General features: G+C 37.8%; 4 protein-coding genes and 1 long non-coding RNA gene across 8 annotated transcripts; 1 reads left to right on the plus strand and 4 right to left on the minus strand.

The window, feature by feature from the left end:
* Positions 1 to 329: 329 nt before the first annotated feature.
* Positions 330 to 4,229, minus strand: LOC103434967 (two-pore potassium channel 3). Of its 3 annotated transcripts, none has more exons than XR_001789946.3 (3): positions 2,592 to 4,229; positions 1,162 to 1,443; positions 330 to 749 (listed from the first exon to the last, which is right to left on the minus strand). XR_001789946.3 is itself a non-coding variant. In XM_008373349.4 (2 exons), the coding sequence occupies exons 1-2, from the start codon at positions 3,734 to 3,736 to the stop codon at positions 1,299 to 1,301; spliced, it is 1,290 nt and encodes a 429-aa protein (XP_008371571.2). In that variant the 5' UTR covers positions 3,737 to 4,192; the 3' UTR covers positions 866 to 1,298. The 3 variants fall into 3 exon arrangements, 1 of the variants encoding a protein (XP_008371571.2); XR_529353.4 differs by having other exon boundaries at positions 330 to 752; positions 2,592 to 4,192; XM_008373349.4 differs by lacking the exon at positions 330 to 749 and having other exon boundaries at positions 866 to 1,443; positions 2,592 to 4,192.
* Positions 4,230 to 6,164: 1,935 nt separating this feature from the next.
* LOC103434966 (uncharacterized) lies at positions 6,165 to 8,589 on the minus strand. 2 transcript variants are annotated; one of them, XM_008373348.4, is made up of 7 exons: positions 8,454 to 8,589; positions 7,305 to 7,370; positions 7,141 to 7,202; positions 6,985 to 7,049; positions 6,677 to 6,768; positions 6,479 to 6,550; positions 6,165 to 6,368 (listed from the first exon to the last, which is right to left on the minus strand). In XM_008373348.4, exons 1-7 carry the CDS (start codon positions 8,454 to 8,456, stop codon positions 6,330 to 6,332), a joined length of 399 nt encoding a protein of 132 aa, XP_008371570.1. In that variant the 5' UTR covers positions 8,457 to 8,589; the 3' UTR covers positions 6,165 to 6,329. The 2 variants fall into 2 exon arrangements, with proteins under 2 accessions (XP_008371570.1, XP_070677549.1); XM_070821448.1 differs by having other exon boundaries at positions 7,986 to 8,504.
* Positions 8,590 to 10,144: 1,555 nt separating this feature from the next.
* LOC103434964 (probable methyltransferase At1g29790) lies at positions 10,145 to 12,864 on the plus strand. Its single transcript, XM_029103097.2, has 2 exons — positions 10,145 to 11,468; positions 12,473 to 12,864. The coding sequence occupies exon 1, from the start codon at positions 10,330 to 10,332 to the stop codon at positions 11,452 to 11,454; it is 1,125 nt and encodes a 374-aa protein (XP_028958930.1). The 5' UTR covers positions 10,145 to 10,329; the 3' UTR covers positions 11,455 to 11,468; positions 12,473 to 12,864.
* LOC139195798 (uncharacterized) lies at positions 12,467 to 14,439 on the minus strand. Its single transcript, XR_011580831.1, has 2 exons — positions 14,212 to 14,439; positions 12,467 to 12,714 (listed from the first exon to the last, which is right to left on the minus strand). It is a non-coding gene; the product is annotated as an uncharacterized lncRNA (long non-coding RNA).
* Positions 14,440 to 15,193: 754 nt separating this feature from the next.
* On the minus strand, positions 15,194 to 17,979 carry LOC103434963 (pterin-4-alpha-carbinolamine dehydratase 2, mitochondrial-like). The gene is made up of 7 exons (XM_008373347.4): positions 17,868 to 17,979; positions 17,727 to 17,773; positions 17,347 to 17,450; positions 16,493 to 16,578; positions 16,284 to 16,407; positions 16,077 to 16,145; positions 15,194 to 15,552 (listed from the first exon to the last, which is right to left on the minus strand). Exons 1-7 carry the CDS (start codon positions 17,886 to 17,888, stop codon positions 15,464 to 15,466), a joined length of 540 nt encoding a protein of 179 aa, XP_008371569.1. The 5' UTR covers positions 17,889 to 17,979; the 3' UTR covers positions 15,194 to 15,463.
* Between the last annotated feature and the right edge of the window lie 161 nt (positions 17,980 to 18,140).

Consider the following 18,140-nt stretch of genomic DNA (forward strand, 5'->3'; position numbering starts at 1 on the left):
TGAGTATTCTCTCCAGATCCTCTCTGTGAGGATCTTCTCCGGATTCTCTTTGTGAGGATCTCAGAGATTCTCAAATCACGTCCGTTCATCGTACATCGTGCGGCCAGTTATTGTCAGGTATTATTTATATTCGATTTTAAATAAAAAAATTCACAATAATGTATGACCGCACGATGTACGATAAACGGATGTGATTGGAGGATCTTCAGAATCCTCACAAAAAGGATCCAAAGAGGATCCTCATTCGCAGATTTGCCCATTCAATTCACTTTTATATATGTATATGTAAATGTGTGTGATGTGAGAGGAGAATTGTAAATCATGGGTCGAAAATGCAAAACTCTAGGGTTTCTTATGATTGCCTTACATGTTTTCCAAGAAAAAGAATAAAAGCATGGAACATACGTACGTGTGCAGAAACGTGGGCAGCAAAACTTTCAATAATAGTGTGCCGTCAACGTTCGAACACACTTGTAGGCCTTTTTCAACACAACCTTTCCACATTTAACTTCTTACTTTTGTTTCTAGAGATTTAGGGCAGACTTCGGCTGGTACCAAGTTATGAAGCCGGAAAAATCATGCTGTCGGGCGGCAGAATAACGGCTATTTTGAGTTATGTGTGCCGAATAGTACTTTTCGCTCTTGTTTTCTCTTTATGCACTCATCCAGTCATCCCATTGCTTATGTCCGTTGATACTCCTTTAATTCATTCGTTTCAAACCCAATTCATTGACACTACAACTCATGACCTGCTGATGCAGAAAAAAGCAACATTTTAACAAAATCAATCTACCAAAGTGTTCATATTTGTGGTTATCAACAACTTGATCTCAATGCAACAAAACAGAGAAAGAAAGCTACGAGAGACGTAAACAAGGTGCTTCTCCATTCATTCGTACTAATTTACAGTTAAGAAGCAGCAAAACAAAAAGGGTCTCAACTCTATGCAAAATGTAACATTTTGTAGATTTCTGAGCTGTTATCTTTTATAATCATTTCGGCAAGAAAAGCACTAGTGTTCTTGGAATATGCCTACGAGTCTGAACTAGTTGTTGACTGTTGTATACAAACAGGAAATACATCCGAGAGGGTTATCGTGCATCAGTGTTTAACGTATGAAAGATTGATTTGACGCTTAGGATGCATGGGGAAGAGACCAACCGATATGGCAGCGAAGTTCATGCTTCATTAGTGACTTCCGTGAGATCTCTGGCTTATCATACTTCATGTTTAAAGAGAGAAGGTATATGCTTGCGTTGCTGTATCATGATGAAAAGTAACGAAAAGGTACTTGGATATCAAGGTCGACTCAAAAGATCAGCAAGGCTTATCTTTCCGCAGTTCCCAGCGTCTAGCCTATCGAATTGGGTGCAGATCTGCATAATATCTTTCTCTGATACCTTTCCCATCTCCTTGAGTTTGTATACGACATATTCCGACTTACTGCACATGTAAAGCCAATATAATTAGCCAACATAAACATGACTATTTGCGGTTTACTGTCACTCAGAATAAGCAAAGAAATAAGTCAGCGACTCCAGACAACGGAAACAAGCTGCACCAGTGACAGATACATTTTTAAGATCAGAAATTTACAAAAAAAAACAGATACATTTTTAAGGTTAGAAATTTACAAATAAATGAAGTCAGCAGAGAAAAACTAGCACTAGTTTCTAATCAAAAGTTCCTTATGATAAGAATTCTAGGCTAACAAGATTGAAACTACTAGTCAATAAGAAAACCCAAAATTCAAACACGTTGTTGCCCAGCCTCCAGATTTCTAGAAGGAACTAAATAATCAATGCACGTTGAATCGAAAAGGTCACTACTCAACCATTCTTTTTATTCTTCTTCAAAATTGGTGTAACCTAGGCACTTGAATCAACTCTCGTGCGCACATTCTCTTCGTCACCAAGAATTTTTGGTTCCATAAGTGTTAAACTGTTTAGTACATTGACTAATTATTATTTTTGGGTAAGATAGGGGGTAGAAACCCCAGACAGTACATTCACTAATTTGTAAAGATAACTGAATCAAAACTTTTACTTTACTCGTTATTAGGGGTCGAAAATGCTAAATCAAACGTCAGTTCCCAAGGTTCCAATTTCAAATGCTATACATTAAATTCCAAAAGGAGTGAAGGCAAAAGGACTATGCAGGGTATCAGATTCCCAGTTACAACTCATAAACAGTTTGATCCAAGACAAAGTTCAGAGAGACTATCCCGCAAGGAATTAAGGAATAGAAACCATGTTCTATACACAACAACAACAAACCCTTTTCCCACGCCCAAGAAATTTGCAACAAATTTCGATAATTAGAATATGGATGGAATACTGTGCTGAACACAAGTGAAAGGCTAAGTTGTTAAGACCCGCAGAGGGGGATGAACTAACATGATAAGGAGAATGGGGAGGGGTTTGTGCACAGCCTCATTTCATAAGCGGGTACTCTATTATAACTTCTCATCCAAAAGCTAGTTATAACAGGTAGTTTCGAATGAGTATATTCATAGAATAGATAATCAAAAGACAACAATCTCAAACCGCAACACTGATCAAAATGTCAAAAGACTCAATAATAACACATACCTCACAAAACCATTATTGTCAATGTCAGCAGCAAGAAACTCAGAAACAGTCATATCCTGACCAAGAACCCACTTCGCCATCCTCCTATGCCGCTTATCCACCCTAGCCTCAGCCAAAAACAGAAATGCTCGAGCAACTGCAAGTGTCGACACAAGCAACCAAATAGAAGCAAAGATACGTCCTGGCAAAGACTGGAAAGCCCGGTCACCATACCCTACAGTGGTAACTGACATAACCGAAAGATAAAACGAATCCAACCATCCAAGCTTTTCCACAAAATGCATCACACCCACACCGATCCCAATACAAAGAACCACAACTCCCAATGCCAATCCCACCTTCATCCTAATCCTCATCCTCCCCTTCTTAACATCAAATATGTAGGACTCCTTTTTCTCACCCACATCCTTAAGGCTCCTCAACAAATAAGTCTCTTGCAAATCAAGCACATAACTAACCATCCCACTAAGCAAAATATCAATGAATCCAAACCCCACCAACACAAACATTATCGAAAACAACTTGGTTGCTGTAGTAGTAGGCGTAATATCTCCATACCCAATTGTGCACATTGTCACAATACAAAAGTATAACGCATCAACCACAGGGTGAGTCTCCGACGCAGCGAAATTATCACGGTTAAACCAATATATAGTCACACCCAATGCAAGATATATAACAAGAAGTACAACAGCTTGTCTTACAATCCACTGTGAACCGAATTGGGGTCTGGGAACAGAGCGCCGGTTCGCCACCTCGTTGATCACGGCCATGGCAGGAGCTGTTTTGGAGCGGTGGAGGTTGGTTTTGGTCCATGAGTAATTGGGGTCGATGAGCCATGATTGGAGGAGTGGCTGTTGGGTTTGTGGGTCCTGCGAGATTGTGGCTACGGAGTCCAACAGAGAAGACGACGAAGGGGGTCTTGAAGTTCTTGGAGAATTGATAGGCAGAGTCAATGCATCGACGAGAGGACAAGAATCCTGCGACGAAGCAGTTGCAGGGCCAAAGATTATACGGTCTTTGAATTCCGAAGGGGTTAAAGGGATAGTGAATTCATCCTCTTCTGGAAGTGGGCAGAGAATCGGTAAAGGTGACAGCTTTCTTCTAGGGCTGCCTACGTATGGGAGTAATGGCTCTTTCTCCATCTGGGTCCGCCAGAAAACCGCTTCTGGTGCCGCCGGGAAACCGGAAACCGGAAATTTTTGGTTGGTTGGGAAAAATGGTATTGTGGGGAGGTTGCAAGGAACTTGGGTCAATTTCCAATTTTTTTCACCTCTTGGGCTGCCTACGTATGGAAGCAGAGGCTCTTTCTCCCTCTGGGTCGGCCGGAAAACCGCTCTTGGCGTAGCCGGGAAACCGGAAACCGGAAACTGGAGATTGTTTTGGCTGGTCTAGAAAAATGGGATGGAAAAGCAGGGATCTTTGGGTCAAATATTCAATTAGATTCGGTCGGTTTGTTGGGAGCTGGGGAAGCGAAAGCCTAAGCGAAAAAGTGCAGGGTAACTAAATGGGGTGAGAGAATCAACGTCGCAGGATTACGGCGAGCGAGAGGCAGAGTTCGACATGTGTTGCGTACTGAGATTCGGGGACCTCGGTTGACTACGATTCGACCACACACAAACATTATGGTTTTGGGGTTTATTTATTTTTAAAGGTCAAATCTTAAGTAATTCATATAGTTTTCCAACAAAATAAACTGCAATGTGAAAAAAGATTTTTACTTTCATGCTGCGTAAAATTAAATTATATATTATTAGTATTAGATGATTTAGATTTTTGATATCAAAATAAAAGTAAAATCAAATCATGTCATCCAATACTCGTAACATGAAATAATTCTATGTAAAAAAAAAAAAAGATTATATCTCTATGTTAGAGTTGAGATTCCTAATGCTCATGCCCACCTTCTTTTTACGATTTAACTTCCACCACATATATGGCATGTGACATTTTTTTAGTATAAATTTTATCGACTTACACATCGTAAATAATTTGTTGTGTCATACCTGGACATAGTTAAGTCAGCTACAATAGGTTATCATCTCCTTGCTGCGCCCAATTTCACATCTTCATTTGTCCAACTTATATTAGATTATAAATAATGAGTACTTAGTTGTGATGCATTTGTTTCCTAATTTTGTTTAAATGGTATTTGTTTTCTAGTTAACCTAACTCAACATTGTAACATGATTAGATGTGGACCATGTGGTGGAACCTCAGAATTAGTTGAGCACAAAACAAAATTGTACATAAAACAACTACAAAAAACATTAACAATTGAATTATTGGATAATTTGATGAAAGTGACACTGGTAGTGGATATTTAAAGTAAATTTTTTTGTGGAAAGCATCAATTATTTCCTAGCTTCTTCTTGATGGTCCAACAGAAATTGAGTAAAGGGAAATACCAATAAGACTTTTTTAAAAGCGAAACTTTTTATGGATTCTTGTCATCTCATTTTTTAATGTTAATTTTTATACCAATATTATAAAATATTACTAAAAAATATAAGTTGTATGAGCGTCCATAGAGAATTCTACTTTTGAAAGAGTCTCGTAAGCATTTCTTATGAATATAAAACTACCGCCATCACATTCATCTGTTTGACAAATTTGTAGTTATCATTCATCCGTTTGACAAATTTGTAGTTATCATTGTCAGCCTGTTGTCATCAAACTTGTAACCTTCCAAGGCCTCGTACTAAACGTCTGTCTACGGTGTAGGGTGAGTATTAGTTTCTGAACTTTTATATATCACAATAATCTTTTAGAGTCCTGTTAGAACCATATAAAGAATTTCTAAGGCTCGGTGAAATAGACATGTCTATGAATATGCAGCAGGCTACCTAAACTTAGAAAGACTTTACAAGGCTTCACTGTTCCTTGGGATAGAGCTCAGGCGAAGGGCGGAGAACCAGGCAAGCCGATTACTCAAAAGGACCATTGAATCACATAGTGACAAATTTCGAGATTATTTTGGAGGTTCTACCACAGGATAGTTTGACAATATGAGAAATAGCTTAGTTATTTATAAACATATGTAAGATACTTCATTTTTCTTTTTTAATGTAGGATCATTCTCAAAGCACCATTTCACGTGTAACGAATTTTCAAGCCTAACACATAATCAACACAAATGAAGTGATTTGGCTCTCTTTCAGAGTACCTTTTTCTAACCAAAGAACGTCCCGCAAGGCCTACAACCCTTCAGAACTCGTTTGAATGTGCTTTTAAAATGACTGAAAGCGCTTTTAATGAAAATGATTTTAGAATCAATCATTAGTAAAAATGTAAGTAAATTCTTAAAAAGCACTTAAAGTGCTTCCTAGAAGAAGCACATAGCTAGTACTTCTTGCAGAAAGCACTTTAAGTGCTTTTGAGACCAAAAAATATTCTCTAAAAACGCTTCCAGTCATTTTAAAAGCACATCCAAACGAGCCCTCAACCATTCTCAAACAACATGTAGCCAAACGAGCCCTCAACTATTCTCAAACAACATGTAGCACCTCATATCGTGTGATGTTACCTCACATCGACAAGGATTCACATTGCTTTACCAGTTCGAAAGTATACGCATCCAAAATATACAAATTGATCGGATATATCTGCACGTCAAGACATTACCGGAAAACGTCGAAATCACAGGCTACAAGCATGGATAGAGTTGAACACTACACAAACCAATAATCAAAGTACTTTTTCTAATATACAACCAACCATGAACTGCAACATACAAAATCAATCATCGTCCTCAAGGACGCTCCGACGCCTCTGAATCTGGAATAATGAGTGACGGAAAGACGTGTCAAAACCCAGTATATTTTTTCATGTAAAACTTCACCCATAAAAAGAAGAAACAGAATTCAGTATTATCGGTCACAACTTACAGTGACTTTGGTCTGCTTGTTTGTTTGGTTGTTGATCTGCTCCAACAACGAAATGAGTTTCTCCTCAGATACCTGAAAACTGAAGTAATGAGCACTTTGTTTCTGTTTAAACGAACTCTTGTTAATGCACTTCAAAATAATAAATAGCCCCACGCAGAAACTATAAAGCTGACCATGACATGAAGTATCACACCATACCTTCTCAACTATCTGGCCCATTTGAGCAGCTCTCAGTATAACATCTTCAACACCCCTTGCCTTCTCAGGTTTCACCAAAGCAATTCTAGCAACTGTACAATGTATAGCAGCAAATGAATTAGACCAACAGATAAGGCTAACTCAAATTCCACCAACATATCATCTTTCGGTCCTTATTTTAAAGTTTAAACAACCTACTTCTCGTGCCAAAATACACTAGACCAAGTAAAATAATCATGTTAACTAATAAAAAGTACAAAGTAAAATAATCATGTTAACTAATAAAAATGTTAGACGTATCAACTTACTTCTTTCACGAGCTTCGCCTGACACAATCTGACTAAGCATCATCTGCCTCCGTTCTTCGGCCTCCCTGCATTAATTGCATTATGTATTAATCAAATCAATAAGAACATTTTGGAAAAGCATTGTCCAAATTGATCTGAAACCCAACCCAACCCAACCTCTTGGCATCTTCATTTGCCTTGTGCTGCTCTGGGTTTTGTTGTTGCCCTCCAGACCCTCCCTGTTGATCAATGTTAGGTAGTGAGATCAGAAAGAAATCGAAACGAAACACAACCATGGAGTTTGGTGAAAATGTTCAAATGAACTAAAGCTGATTGCTTACTACACCATGTTGAGCCATAAGCTCCTGCATTCTTCTTTGTCTGATTGCTTCCAGTTCAGGATCAGCCTAAAAGAAAGACCCACGAATTTAAAAACAACAAATGTCAAACGACAAGCAAACAAAACACTTGAGGAAAGGCTTCCCTTAATATAAATATTTTGCTAACCACAATGATATTTATACCAGAAACCATAGCGACCAACTCAGCTACCTAAATGATTCTTTTCCTAAGTATACACACACATACATGTAAATACCTGGGGATTCTTAATGGGGATCCCATTTCAACTACAAAGTGTAGAACTTGAATAGCAGCATTTGGATAGAGTTTAATGAAATCCACGAACTCATAGCTTAGTGAAAATAAAACCTGTTTCTGAGTGATATATCACAAACCCTTCTTAGACCAGCAAAGAAACATGAGGATTGAGAAATCAGAACCCATTTTCACCATCCCTCCAAAACCCCATTGCATAGTACATCTCGCATCCCAGACGCCATATGAAAAACCAAAAGAAAAATCGTAGAACTTGTGAAGCAAATCTCCCGACTTGTTCAAAAGACAGACAGTTTGGAACACCCTACGACTACCAAGACAGTCGACAAAATCTTTTGAATAGACATACAAATAACCCGCACGAATGTTCAAAGCCATGCTTATATGTATATGCTTCAATATACCTAACTCTCTTTGAGCATGTTTCACAGTTTGAGGAAGTTTTCGAATCCCATTGATTTTTATGCCTGCTCGGTGTAAAAAGCCGCCATGCCCTATAACCCTGAAAGCTACAACTCTCTTCCTCTCACAACATCAAAGTGTACAGGCAGCACCAATTCCACAGTAAACATTGAACTCCCAATATTCATTTCTTAGCCAGTTGCACACCAAAATCCCAAAGAAAATCACAATCCCGCACGAAATTAAATAATCCAAAACAGCATCAAAACTTCTGAATGATTCAACTCAAACCCTAATTTTGAGAAGGAAGATAAAATCGACAAGAACTCTATACCATTTACAGACAATTCCAAAACCCTAATCTCACTAGATTTGATATCTGAACCTAAAAATAGCAGCCGAAAAAGATGCAGAAATGAAATTAAAAATAAAAAAAAGCATCAGAGAGAGAGAGAGAGGGAATACGTTACCATTGATTCGAGTTTCGGATGAGCGATCGAGTCTCCGAAACAGGTTGCGTTGGCCAGACGCGGATTCTAAAAGCACTTTTATAACCAACCAACAGACAATACTGTTTGTGTAAACTTTTTAATTTTAAAATTGAAGAAGAGGGGCAACTTAGTACTACAGTTTAATAATATTCTTATTCACTTACAAGTAAGGGGTTTTAGGTTCGATTCTCGCCAAAAGTAAATTTGAACCACATTATTGCTAGCCATTTGTGATGCTAAGTTGACCCTCCTTCCCTTAGTGTAGATAATATCGTTTGTTAAAAAAAAAAGTAAAATTTTGTTTTATAAAATTACGTTACTGCTATTAACTTTTTGTTCACCTCACCCTCCTCCTCTTAGTGTAGATAATATCGTTTGTTAAAAAAAAAAAGTAAAATTTTGTTTTATAAAATTACGTTACTGTTATTAACTTTTTGTTGAGATCAAAAGTTACATGTGTTTTTATCGTACTCGTTATCGTATTTTAAACCCTATATCGTCTCCCTTGACGCGCCCTTGTTTCATTTCCATAATACAACTCCAACTCTTGGAGTAAGTCCTAAATTTTTTTCTTCTATTCCCCCTCCATCTCTCTCCAACCCTTGTTCTAAAATTGGGTCAAAGTGTTAAAACCTAAAAAAAAAAACTCAAATTCCCCTAAGATTTAGCCCAAAACACTTGGTGGAGCTTGGAAAATATGGCCCACCCACATAGGGCTATTTGAGTTGATGTTTGATGGGTAACTGAGCCCAATGACTCTTTTATGATTTGGTAGCCACAATCACTTGGGCCGTTGGTTCATCAAACAGTTCACATTCAAACTTTTTTTTATAGTTTTATATTTATATATTTATTGAATTCAACAGTTAAAATCGAATATAATCAAATTTAACGGCAAAAAAATATCTAAGTATCCAAATTTAAATTGAACGGTTAAAATAATTAAAAAAAATTATTTAACTCAAAATTCACCCAAAAACTTTATAAATACCTATGTATTTGTTTAAACATTCGCACAAAACTCATTTTTCTCCTACAATTCTTCCAATTTTTTTTCTACCATCTTCCAAAACCATTTTTTCCCATTTCCATTTCTTCCAATCTCGATCATGTGTTTTATATTTTTCCATAGTGTTTAATGTGTCGATTTAGTGATTTTTCAATATTTATTGGAATTTAAATATTTTTAGGTCAAAATGTTCATAAAATTAATTTAGGATAGTCTACATAATTTTTTTAAAAGTTAAGTTAATAAAAATTAGTCTAAATTCATTATTTAATAATCTGAGTTAAAATTTTAGACAAAAAAAATTGAAGCAGAAAAACTATTTCTGAATTAAAACATAAATCTCCTAACTAAAATTTTTAAATTTTACTCTAAAAGTTAGTGATGATCTAATAATTGTTAAAAAAAAAAAAAAAACCTTTTTTTCTACTGCAAAATGTCTTACAAGACCGAAAAAGGGGCCACAGGAATAGAAAAGAAAATGAAAAAGTACGAAATGTACTATTTGAAACCAGCCGTTGGATTCCAACAAAACAACATCTGCATGGTCTAGGAAAGTGGAAACCCGCACACTTGTCCCGATCGAACGGTCCAGAATCCCCAGAACAAATCTCAAATGTAATACGCTGTTCATACCGAATCACACCTCACTCTGCTGAGCGCTCACTTGCTTCACTGGGAAGTCAAACAATCAGTAAGAACATCACAAATCTCAAGATTCAAAATGCTAAATCCAAAAATCTCAATCACTCTCCGTTTCCCAAAAAAAACCCAGAAATCTAGAGAGAGAAAGAGAGAGAGAGAAAGAGAGAGTGAGGGGAGAGAGAGAAACAACAGAGAGTGAAGCAAATGGGAGTGACAATGGGTCTGAATCTGCTGCTGCTGATGGCTATGGTGGCCACCAACATACTCTCACTCTACCACCTTTCCTCCACTCTCCAAACCCCAAAACCACCAACTCCCCAGCCAGTCCCTGACCACCTCCTCCACCAGCTCCACACCATACGCGCCACCATCAACCACCTCACGCGCCACCACCCATCTCCCTCTACCGCCACCTCCAAAACAACCAAACCAACCGTCCCCTCGGATCTCCTCCTCTACTCTCAGCTCTCCCCCATCGCCTCCTCCTGCCACGACCACCCTGACCTCCTCCACAAGTACATGACCTACACCCCCTTCTCTCTCTGCCCGCTGGACTCCGACCTCGCCGAGTCTCTCAGTCTTCGCGGCTGCCACCCGCTCCCCCGCCGCCGCTGCTTTACCAGAACCCCACCAAAACTCACTTCTTCTCTCCCCATGAATCCGTTTCCTCCTTCGCTTCCAGACTCCAGTGTCGTGTGGGCCAAGTATTCCTGCAAAAGCTTCAGCTGCCTCGGCGGCAAAAACCCAAATTTGGGCTTCGACCTGCCTCACGAATTGTCCAACTTCATGACTTACAAGTCGGAGCTCGACCTCCCGATCCCTCAGCTCTTCCAAATCGCCAAAGCAGCCAACTCGGTCCTCCGTCTCGGCATCGACATCGGCGGCGGAACTGGGACTTTCGCGGCGAGGATGAAGCTCTACAATGTCACCATTCTCACGACCACCATGAACCTTGGAATCCCCAACAATGAGGCGGTGGCGCTGAGGGGGTTGGTGCCAATTCACGCTCCGCTGCAGCAGCGGTTGCCGGTGTTCGACGGAGTGGTGGATCTGGTGCGGTGCGGGCACGCCGTGAACCGGTGGATACCCGTAACGGCATTGGAGTTTTTGTTGTTTGATGCGGATAGAGTGTTGAGGGGAGGAGGGTATTTGTGGTTGGATCATTTTTTCAGCAAAGGGGTGGATCTTGAGAAGGTTTTCGGACCGTTGATTGGGAAATTGGGGTACAGGAAGGTGAAGTGGGCTACGGCGAGTAAGAACGATTCCGGTGGGTTGAAGAATGGCGAGGTTTACTTGTCTGCTCTGCTCCAAAAACCCGTCTCGAAATGAGGCTGCAATTGGAGGTACTAATATGCTATTTATTTATCAATATGTTCATTGAATCTGCAAATTGTGGTCAAATTTGGTAAGTGTATTTAGTTGGATCCAGCATTTGTTGGTGGTTACTGTGTAGCTACAATGTCAGCTGAATATCAAGCATACTCAAATTAGTATATTGAGAATCGCGTTGCTATCTTAGTTGGTGTGAAGTTTTGTGCATTCTTGCCTGTTCTAAACATGATTGTTTGGTCCCCGACATGCATTGCTTTATCTGATTTGACGATTCATGTTGTTGGATAAAGTTCTATGAGATCTTAATGCGAACCAGAACCAGTCATGTTAGTTCTTTCGTTGCTATCAAATAACGTGGTGTTCTAGGGATGGACTACACTTATCAAACACCAAGTATCAAAAAAATTTCGTCAATGTGGGTTTCTTTCAGTTTCTGGTTTTTGGTTGTTTCTTCGCTGAACAGGACGATTCAGGAAGAAGAACTTATCTTCTGAGGGAAACTAGGGAATCAAACCAAACGGAAATAGGTTATACGTTCTGCTCTTTACCAGCACACGGTTTTAAGTTTTAAGGAAGTCTAAGAGGATGAAAAACTCAGTTCCTTCACATGCATCGACTTGATGCAACTAATCTTCAGCGGAGCAATAGTAGATGGTTGAAAGAATGTAAATGAATAGCAGATGTGTTTTGCTTTGGTCTAATGAATAATCCAAGATGTCAAACCCGGCAAACATTGGGTAAATTTTTCGGAGAGAATTGGTACCCGGTAAACCTTGTGAGCAGTAGTTTTTAGTCATGTGTGAACCATAAACTACATTTTCTAATTGCTTGGAAGTAGTGGTGTTGGATCATCGGATCATTGGATCATCGCACTATCTGCCACGCGGTGATTCAAACTGATGAATGGTTTCAATTTTTGTTCCCTTCAAACCACGGGAACTTTTAACTGGTATTTTTGTGTGCTTACTGTAACTTACAATCTGGCTGACATGGGGGTTTTGTGCTTGGGTTGCAGGCATTGCTGCCGATCTTTGCCGTTTACGAATTACCTCTCCTGAGAAGATGGGTGTCCTTCATCGAGCAATGAAACGGTATATTTACATTCTCCGATCTGAAGCGTGTTACGGCTTTTGCTACTTGTTACTGATGTAAACAATCGTCGAACGTCACAAGATTTGTAACGCTATGGTAGGCCGGGTGTAAATTCGAAAAGGGAACCAAGGGAGAAGCAGAAGATTAAGCATGTTCATTGGTAACCTGATAGGGATTTTACCACACATGTGAATGGGCTAAAAACTCTTATTATACTTGCAAGAATAACAAGGTTGTTGTAGTATAAACGAATCTCGCAAGGTCGTTTTCCACATGGATTATTAAATAATTCAAAGTAAACCAAATTCCAATTAATTATTTTAATGTAAAAATTGAGATGATTGATTTTATAACCTACCTAAATTAAAAAACGAATTTAACTATTAAAGATAAGACAATTTGCAATATTGAAAACTAGAAGGAAAAGAAAACAATTTTGGGAGAAATTAAATTAACAAAACACTAGGGTTTCACCATCACCTATCAATCCTATGAACTTTTACCAATTATTTATGATCTACACATGCTACTTTGAAGGTTAGATTTTTCTAATTCATATTTTACTGGGAACCTCCAACATAGAACGTATATTTAAAATGCAACCCGTCCAGATGTTCGGATCAAATCTGAACATGAAAGACTCATTATGCTTTATGAAAACCCTTTGAAAAACCATGCAATCCTTAAAACGTGGTGTTCATCCTAAGTGAAATTACAATTATTAATCACAAGAAGCCAGCGTCAATTTCAAGGAACCTTCCGACCAAAATTGTATTAAATTACTTTTCTAAAGATCCTAATGGTGATCAGGCATCAAGACAATTAGATAGTTTTTATCCCGGTGATTAACAATTCAAAGTATGCATGCAATCAATCATAAGCAATTAAATAAAAATCACATATTCATTCTAAGGCTTAAGGCTTCGCCCTAGCAAAAGGAATTAATTACGCATATTCATAATTGAAATCATAGAAAATATTATTAAGAAAAGGATTGAAAACACCTTCAAGTAGAAAATCTCCAAAACCTTCGCAATTCTCTCTTTCTCCAAAGTTGCATAAAAAGAAGCGTCGTGAAAAATTGTAGACGGCCGAGCAATATATCTGCTAAGCCCTCCCACACAAACCCTAAAAACAGGTCCTTTATTCCCCCTAGGAAACTAAAATTAATAATCAAATAAAATAGGAAATATAATCTTAAATTAAATGGTAAAATTCGCCTAAAATCTGAACAGCCACGTTTTGGACCCATAAGCTGCTCCAAAACTGGCCCAATATAGCTGGATTTAATGTTTGGAATATTCTGAACACTTCTCCAGAAGGCTACAAACCCATCCGAGGTCATCTTGGGCTCCAAAAACGCAATTTAAACCCAAAAACGTCATTTTTCAGCACTGCGCATCGCTCATTTATTTTATCGTCAGAAAATAACCGCTTGGTGGAAAAATCCCAAATTTTGATACGATCAAGCTAAGTGACTCACGAACGTCCTCCAACTGGAATTACTCCAAAATTCGTCCATTTGATCCTGTTTTGCTCCAGAGGAAATCGAAAGTCCTATATTGAAAATACAATTCAAAGTGTCAAAATTCTTCTAAAATATTAACCAAAATATACTAAGATTAGGGAAAAATATATAATATAAAATCTACTCATCATAACCCTCAGTTAATGTCATTTTGTAGGATTACTTTTGACAAATTGTAATATTTATTCCAATTAATTATTCTTAAATGAATCTGCATGACTAGATGTATGCATGAAGTAGACAGAAGGAAGTTTTTTTTTATGTTCTGTTGAAGGAATTGTTTTATGCTCGCTGATTGCCCCCTTCGCTCCCCGAACTTTGCAAGGCGTTTGTCAATTTTCTTTGTGAACTTTAAATCTAGTCGATGACTCCCTAAACCTTTATAATTAGTCGATTTAATCTTTGAATCATAGCTTTTAATCCGTTTTACGGCATTGAAAGTACAATTTAACAACCCCAATCTCCATAGAAAATATCCAATAAATCAAATTAATTTAGGTAATACGTACCTTTTAATTCCCCAACACTCACCAAATTATTTCTTTTAAAAAGTTAAAAGTGCTTTTAAGTTTCTCTGTCAAACGCTATCATAAGCACTTTTGATGATCTAAAAGTGATTTTAGTTATTTTTAAGCACCTTCAAACATACCCGAGTACAGCGCTAAACTATCGTTTGAACTCATTCATAGTAAAAAAACGTGACTTAACAATGACTTAACAATGACTTAACAATAAATAGTATTCCCACCTAATGAATATTAAATAAGATAGAATGTGTATGATGTAGATGGAAAACCATAATGTTTATGTTCTGGTCATCATCCACGTCTTCGTCTAGTTGGATGGAAAAATATCAGTGTCAAGATATAAAATGAGATCCCCTTTGGATTCTGTGTTCAGAGCCCGCAAACCAAAATATCGGACCATTTAAGAAAGAGAGAAAGAGATCCGGGCCGTTTCAGTGTTTGAATTTTTGTTAAGTGGACCAATTGGATAGGCTAATGAAAGCCGTAAGATTGAAATTAAGTAGTCCGGATCTCTCGGTCCGCGAGCTTCCAACACAAAGATCCGGAGTGGATCTTAATCCGTCAAGATATGGATGCATCACACATGTAGTTGGTAAAACAGCCCAGCTATAATAACTTGCAAAATTATAAAACCAAAATTAAAAAGTTGGAATGCGAAATCTCTAACTCTATCACCACAGCACAAAGAAAACAGTACCTTCAAGTATCTGCCTTCAGGCACGCTTGCTAAAAGAAAAACGAAAACAGTATCAAACCAGGTAATCTCCTACAATGCATCACTTCAAACCGAAGACGATGCCAAACAAAAGCCGAAAACATGTCGTTCCATGGAAACATTTTCTCACACAGCTCTGAGGGCTCAATTGGTAGCTTTCCGCCTCAGTAGGTGTTGCATGCTGATTCCATTGATCTTAGCAGCAAGTATGAAGTCATTCTCGGTCAATCCACCTACACAACGCGTATCACGTCAAAAACTATTTCTCATGTGCATCGAACTTTTCAAATGAACTGGCTCTTCAAGTACATCGAACGACTTTCAATGTTGTATTAAGGTGATCTCTAGTTGTAACATTATTAGCAAATGGTGCAGAATAGGGAACATTTGGAGTTCGGCTGGTCAGTTTTGGTGAGGTACAATTCCATCTAATTACACTGCAATTTTTCAAGGAAATATTTGGTTCACGAACGCCAGGAACCAAAACCAAACAAAAGTCTGAGCCAAATAGCTGGATTGAGTAAGCTTCAAGTACCCTATGTCAAACCATTTTCCTCAGGGTAAATCATGAATTACAATACTTTTATTTCCTAAAGCTTTAATGGTAGTAGGAAAACCTCATAAGCAAAACATTATATACACCGAGACTTGGGGACAGAAAAACCTCAGCCCTCCAAGGCTACCTAATGCATACTGGTTTTATTCACGAAACATGTATAAATATATCAGCACCAATTAATTAATGGAGAATCCTTACCAACTGCATGTGTCCATATCTCGACTGTTACATTGTTCCATCCAACTAGATGAAGATCTGGATGATGACCTAGAACATACACAATTACACATTATGGTTTTCCATCTACATCAGACATATTCCATCTTATTTAAATTCGAATGCATTCTTCATACATGCAGACAGCTACCGCTACTCATCAGAAAACAAAAACAATCTTAAAAATACCTTCTGCTTCTGCAAGATCAGCTACGAGCTTAAACATTTCAAGTCCTTTCATGAAGGTCTTAACTTTCCATGACCGTTTCAGTCTCAAGGCATCACCTTCACGCACCAAATTCCATCCGTCCACCTAAACCAAATATATTAGCTTTACAAGAGAAACATACACGTGTGTATATATATAAATATTGCAGGTGATACATTTAATCAGAAACCTTTGTGATTAATTCATTTGCTGCTTGTTCAGTCATGGGTCGCATATCCTTTGAGTCGCAAGACACACACTTCTTTATTGACAAATCTAATGCAGCCAGAAAACAGCATCAGATAAGAAAAATAAGACTTCCCTTACAAATAAAGCTATCAAAACTAGTATTACAAAAATTCGATATAAACAATAATAATCAATGCCAGTTATATTAAATAAGAAAATAACAGTCATGGATAAGCCCAGCAAATCGAGAGGCAGGTTCCTTCCCTTCAACGAATACGAGCTTCAATATTTTACTGGAAATCATACAAGCTAACTATGGAGGATAGACAGAAAAAACAGAGATGACACTTTAGACAGAAAAAACAAAGACGACACTTGAACAAATGTTTGCATTCCCAACCCCGAATAAGACTCGGAATAATTTGAAATTTAAAATTTTGCTCATAAAGGTCCTGAACCGATTAAGCAATAATTCAAAGTTGTAAACCAGGACAAGAGTACTCAGAATGGCCAATGCAATAAATCACAGACAAATCGGCTATAGTTGTGAGTAGATAATTTAGTTTTCGGCCACGTGGATTAAGCCTTGCACACAAGAAAAATTAGTCTTTACAAGCTATATCTCTGCTCCTGAGAGGTAAACAGATACAGCTGATGTCCAAAATTTCGTGAATGGATGCGAATGGAACAACGACGCCTAAATGGCTTCGATAGAGTTATACCAAAGTAATGGGATGTTCTACTGCATCCTGGCACTCCAAGATTACTTGAAAGGAATCGTTACATAAATTGAAGTTCCGAGAGAAATTGCATTTGATTATCAAACTACAAAAACGACGAAAGGTCTAGACGCACCTTTGCCAGTGCAAAAAGTTCTAAATCCAGAAACTGATTTTCTACCGGATGACAATCCCACAACGACATTGTTCCGAACCATCTCAAACACTCGGCTACCAGAACTGTATTTTAAGTACAAAATTTGTTTTCACAGAACAATCCAACGTCAAGAATGCGTGCATGCTCAAGTTATAAATAAATCAGAGAATTCTAAATTCTAAATTCTAAACAAGAAAATTGAAGGTAAAGCAGCAATCTTTTAACCTACAAATCTCAACTTCTCATCAAACAACACAATAAATCACAAGATCAATGAAAAACCGAACATGGGTAAGTCGAGAAATTATAAAAAAATGAAATTGAAGATTCAAAAAACAAAAGGGCATGCAGGGAATTACCGTCCATGAGTTCCAGTGAAGCTTTGAAACACAGATGCTAATGGTACCTGTAAATTTTCCCGATAAAATTTCAGCAAAAGGGAAAGCTGAGAGAAAGAGGAGAGAGAGGAGAGAGATAGAGAGAGAGAGAGAGATAGATACCTTCTGCAACAGTCGAGTCATGGATGTTTCTGCGGACTCCGGAAGGAAAGGCGATATTTGAACGGTGGGAGCTCGTTTTAAAAATGATTAAAATCGTTTTTGATAGAAATATTTTTTGAACTAGTTTTTAATAAAAGTATAAGTAAATTCAAAGGAAAAAATAATTTTTTCGAATTAAAAAATAAATTTTATTTGGACCCAATAAACTTATTTCTACACCCATTAAATTATTGTTAAATTTTATATTCCACTTATGCCCTAAAGAAAATATGG

The sequence above is a fragment of the Malus domestica genome, chromosome 05 (genome assembly GCF_042453785.1).
Source record: "Malus domestica chromosome 05, GDT2T_hap1".
Classification (NCBI taxonomy): domain Eukaryota; kingdom Viridiplantae; phylum Streptophyta; class Magnoliopsida; order Rosales; family Rosaceae; genus Malus; species Malus domestica.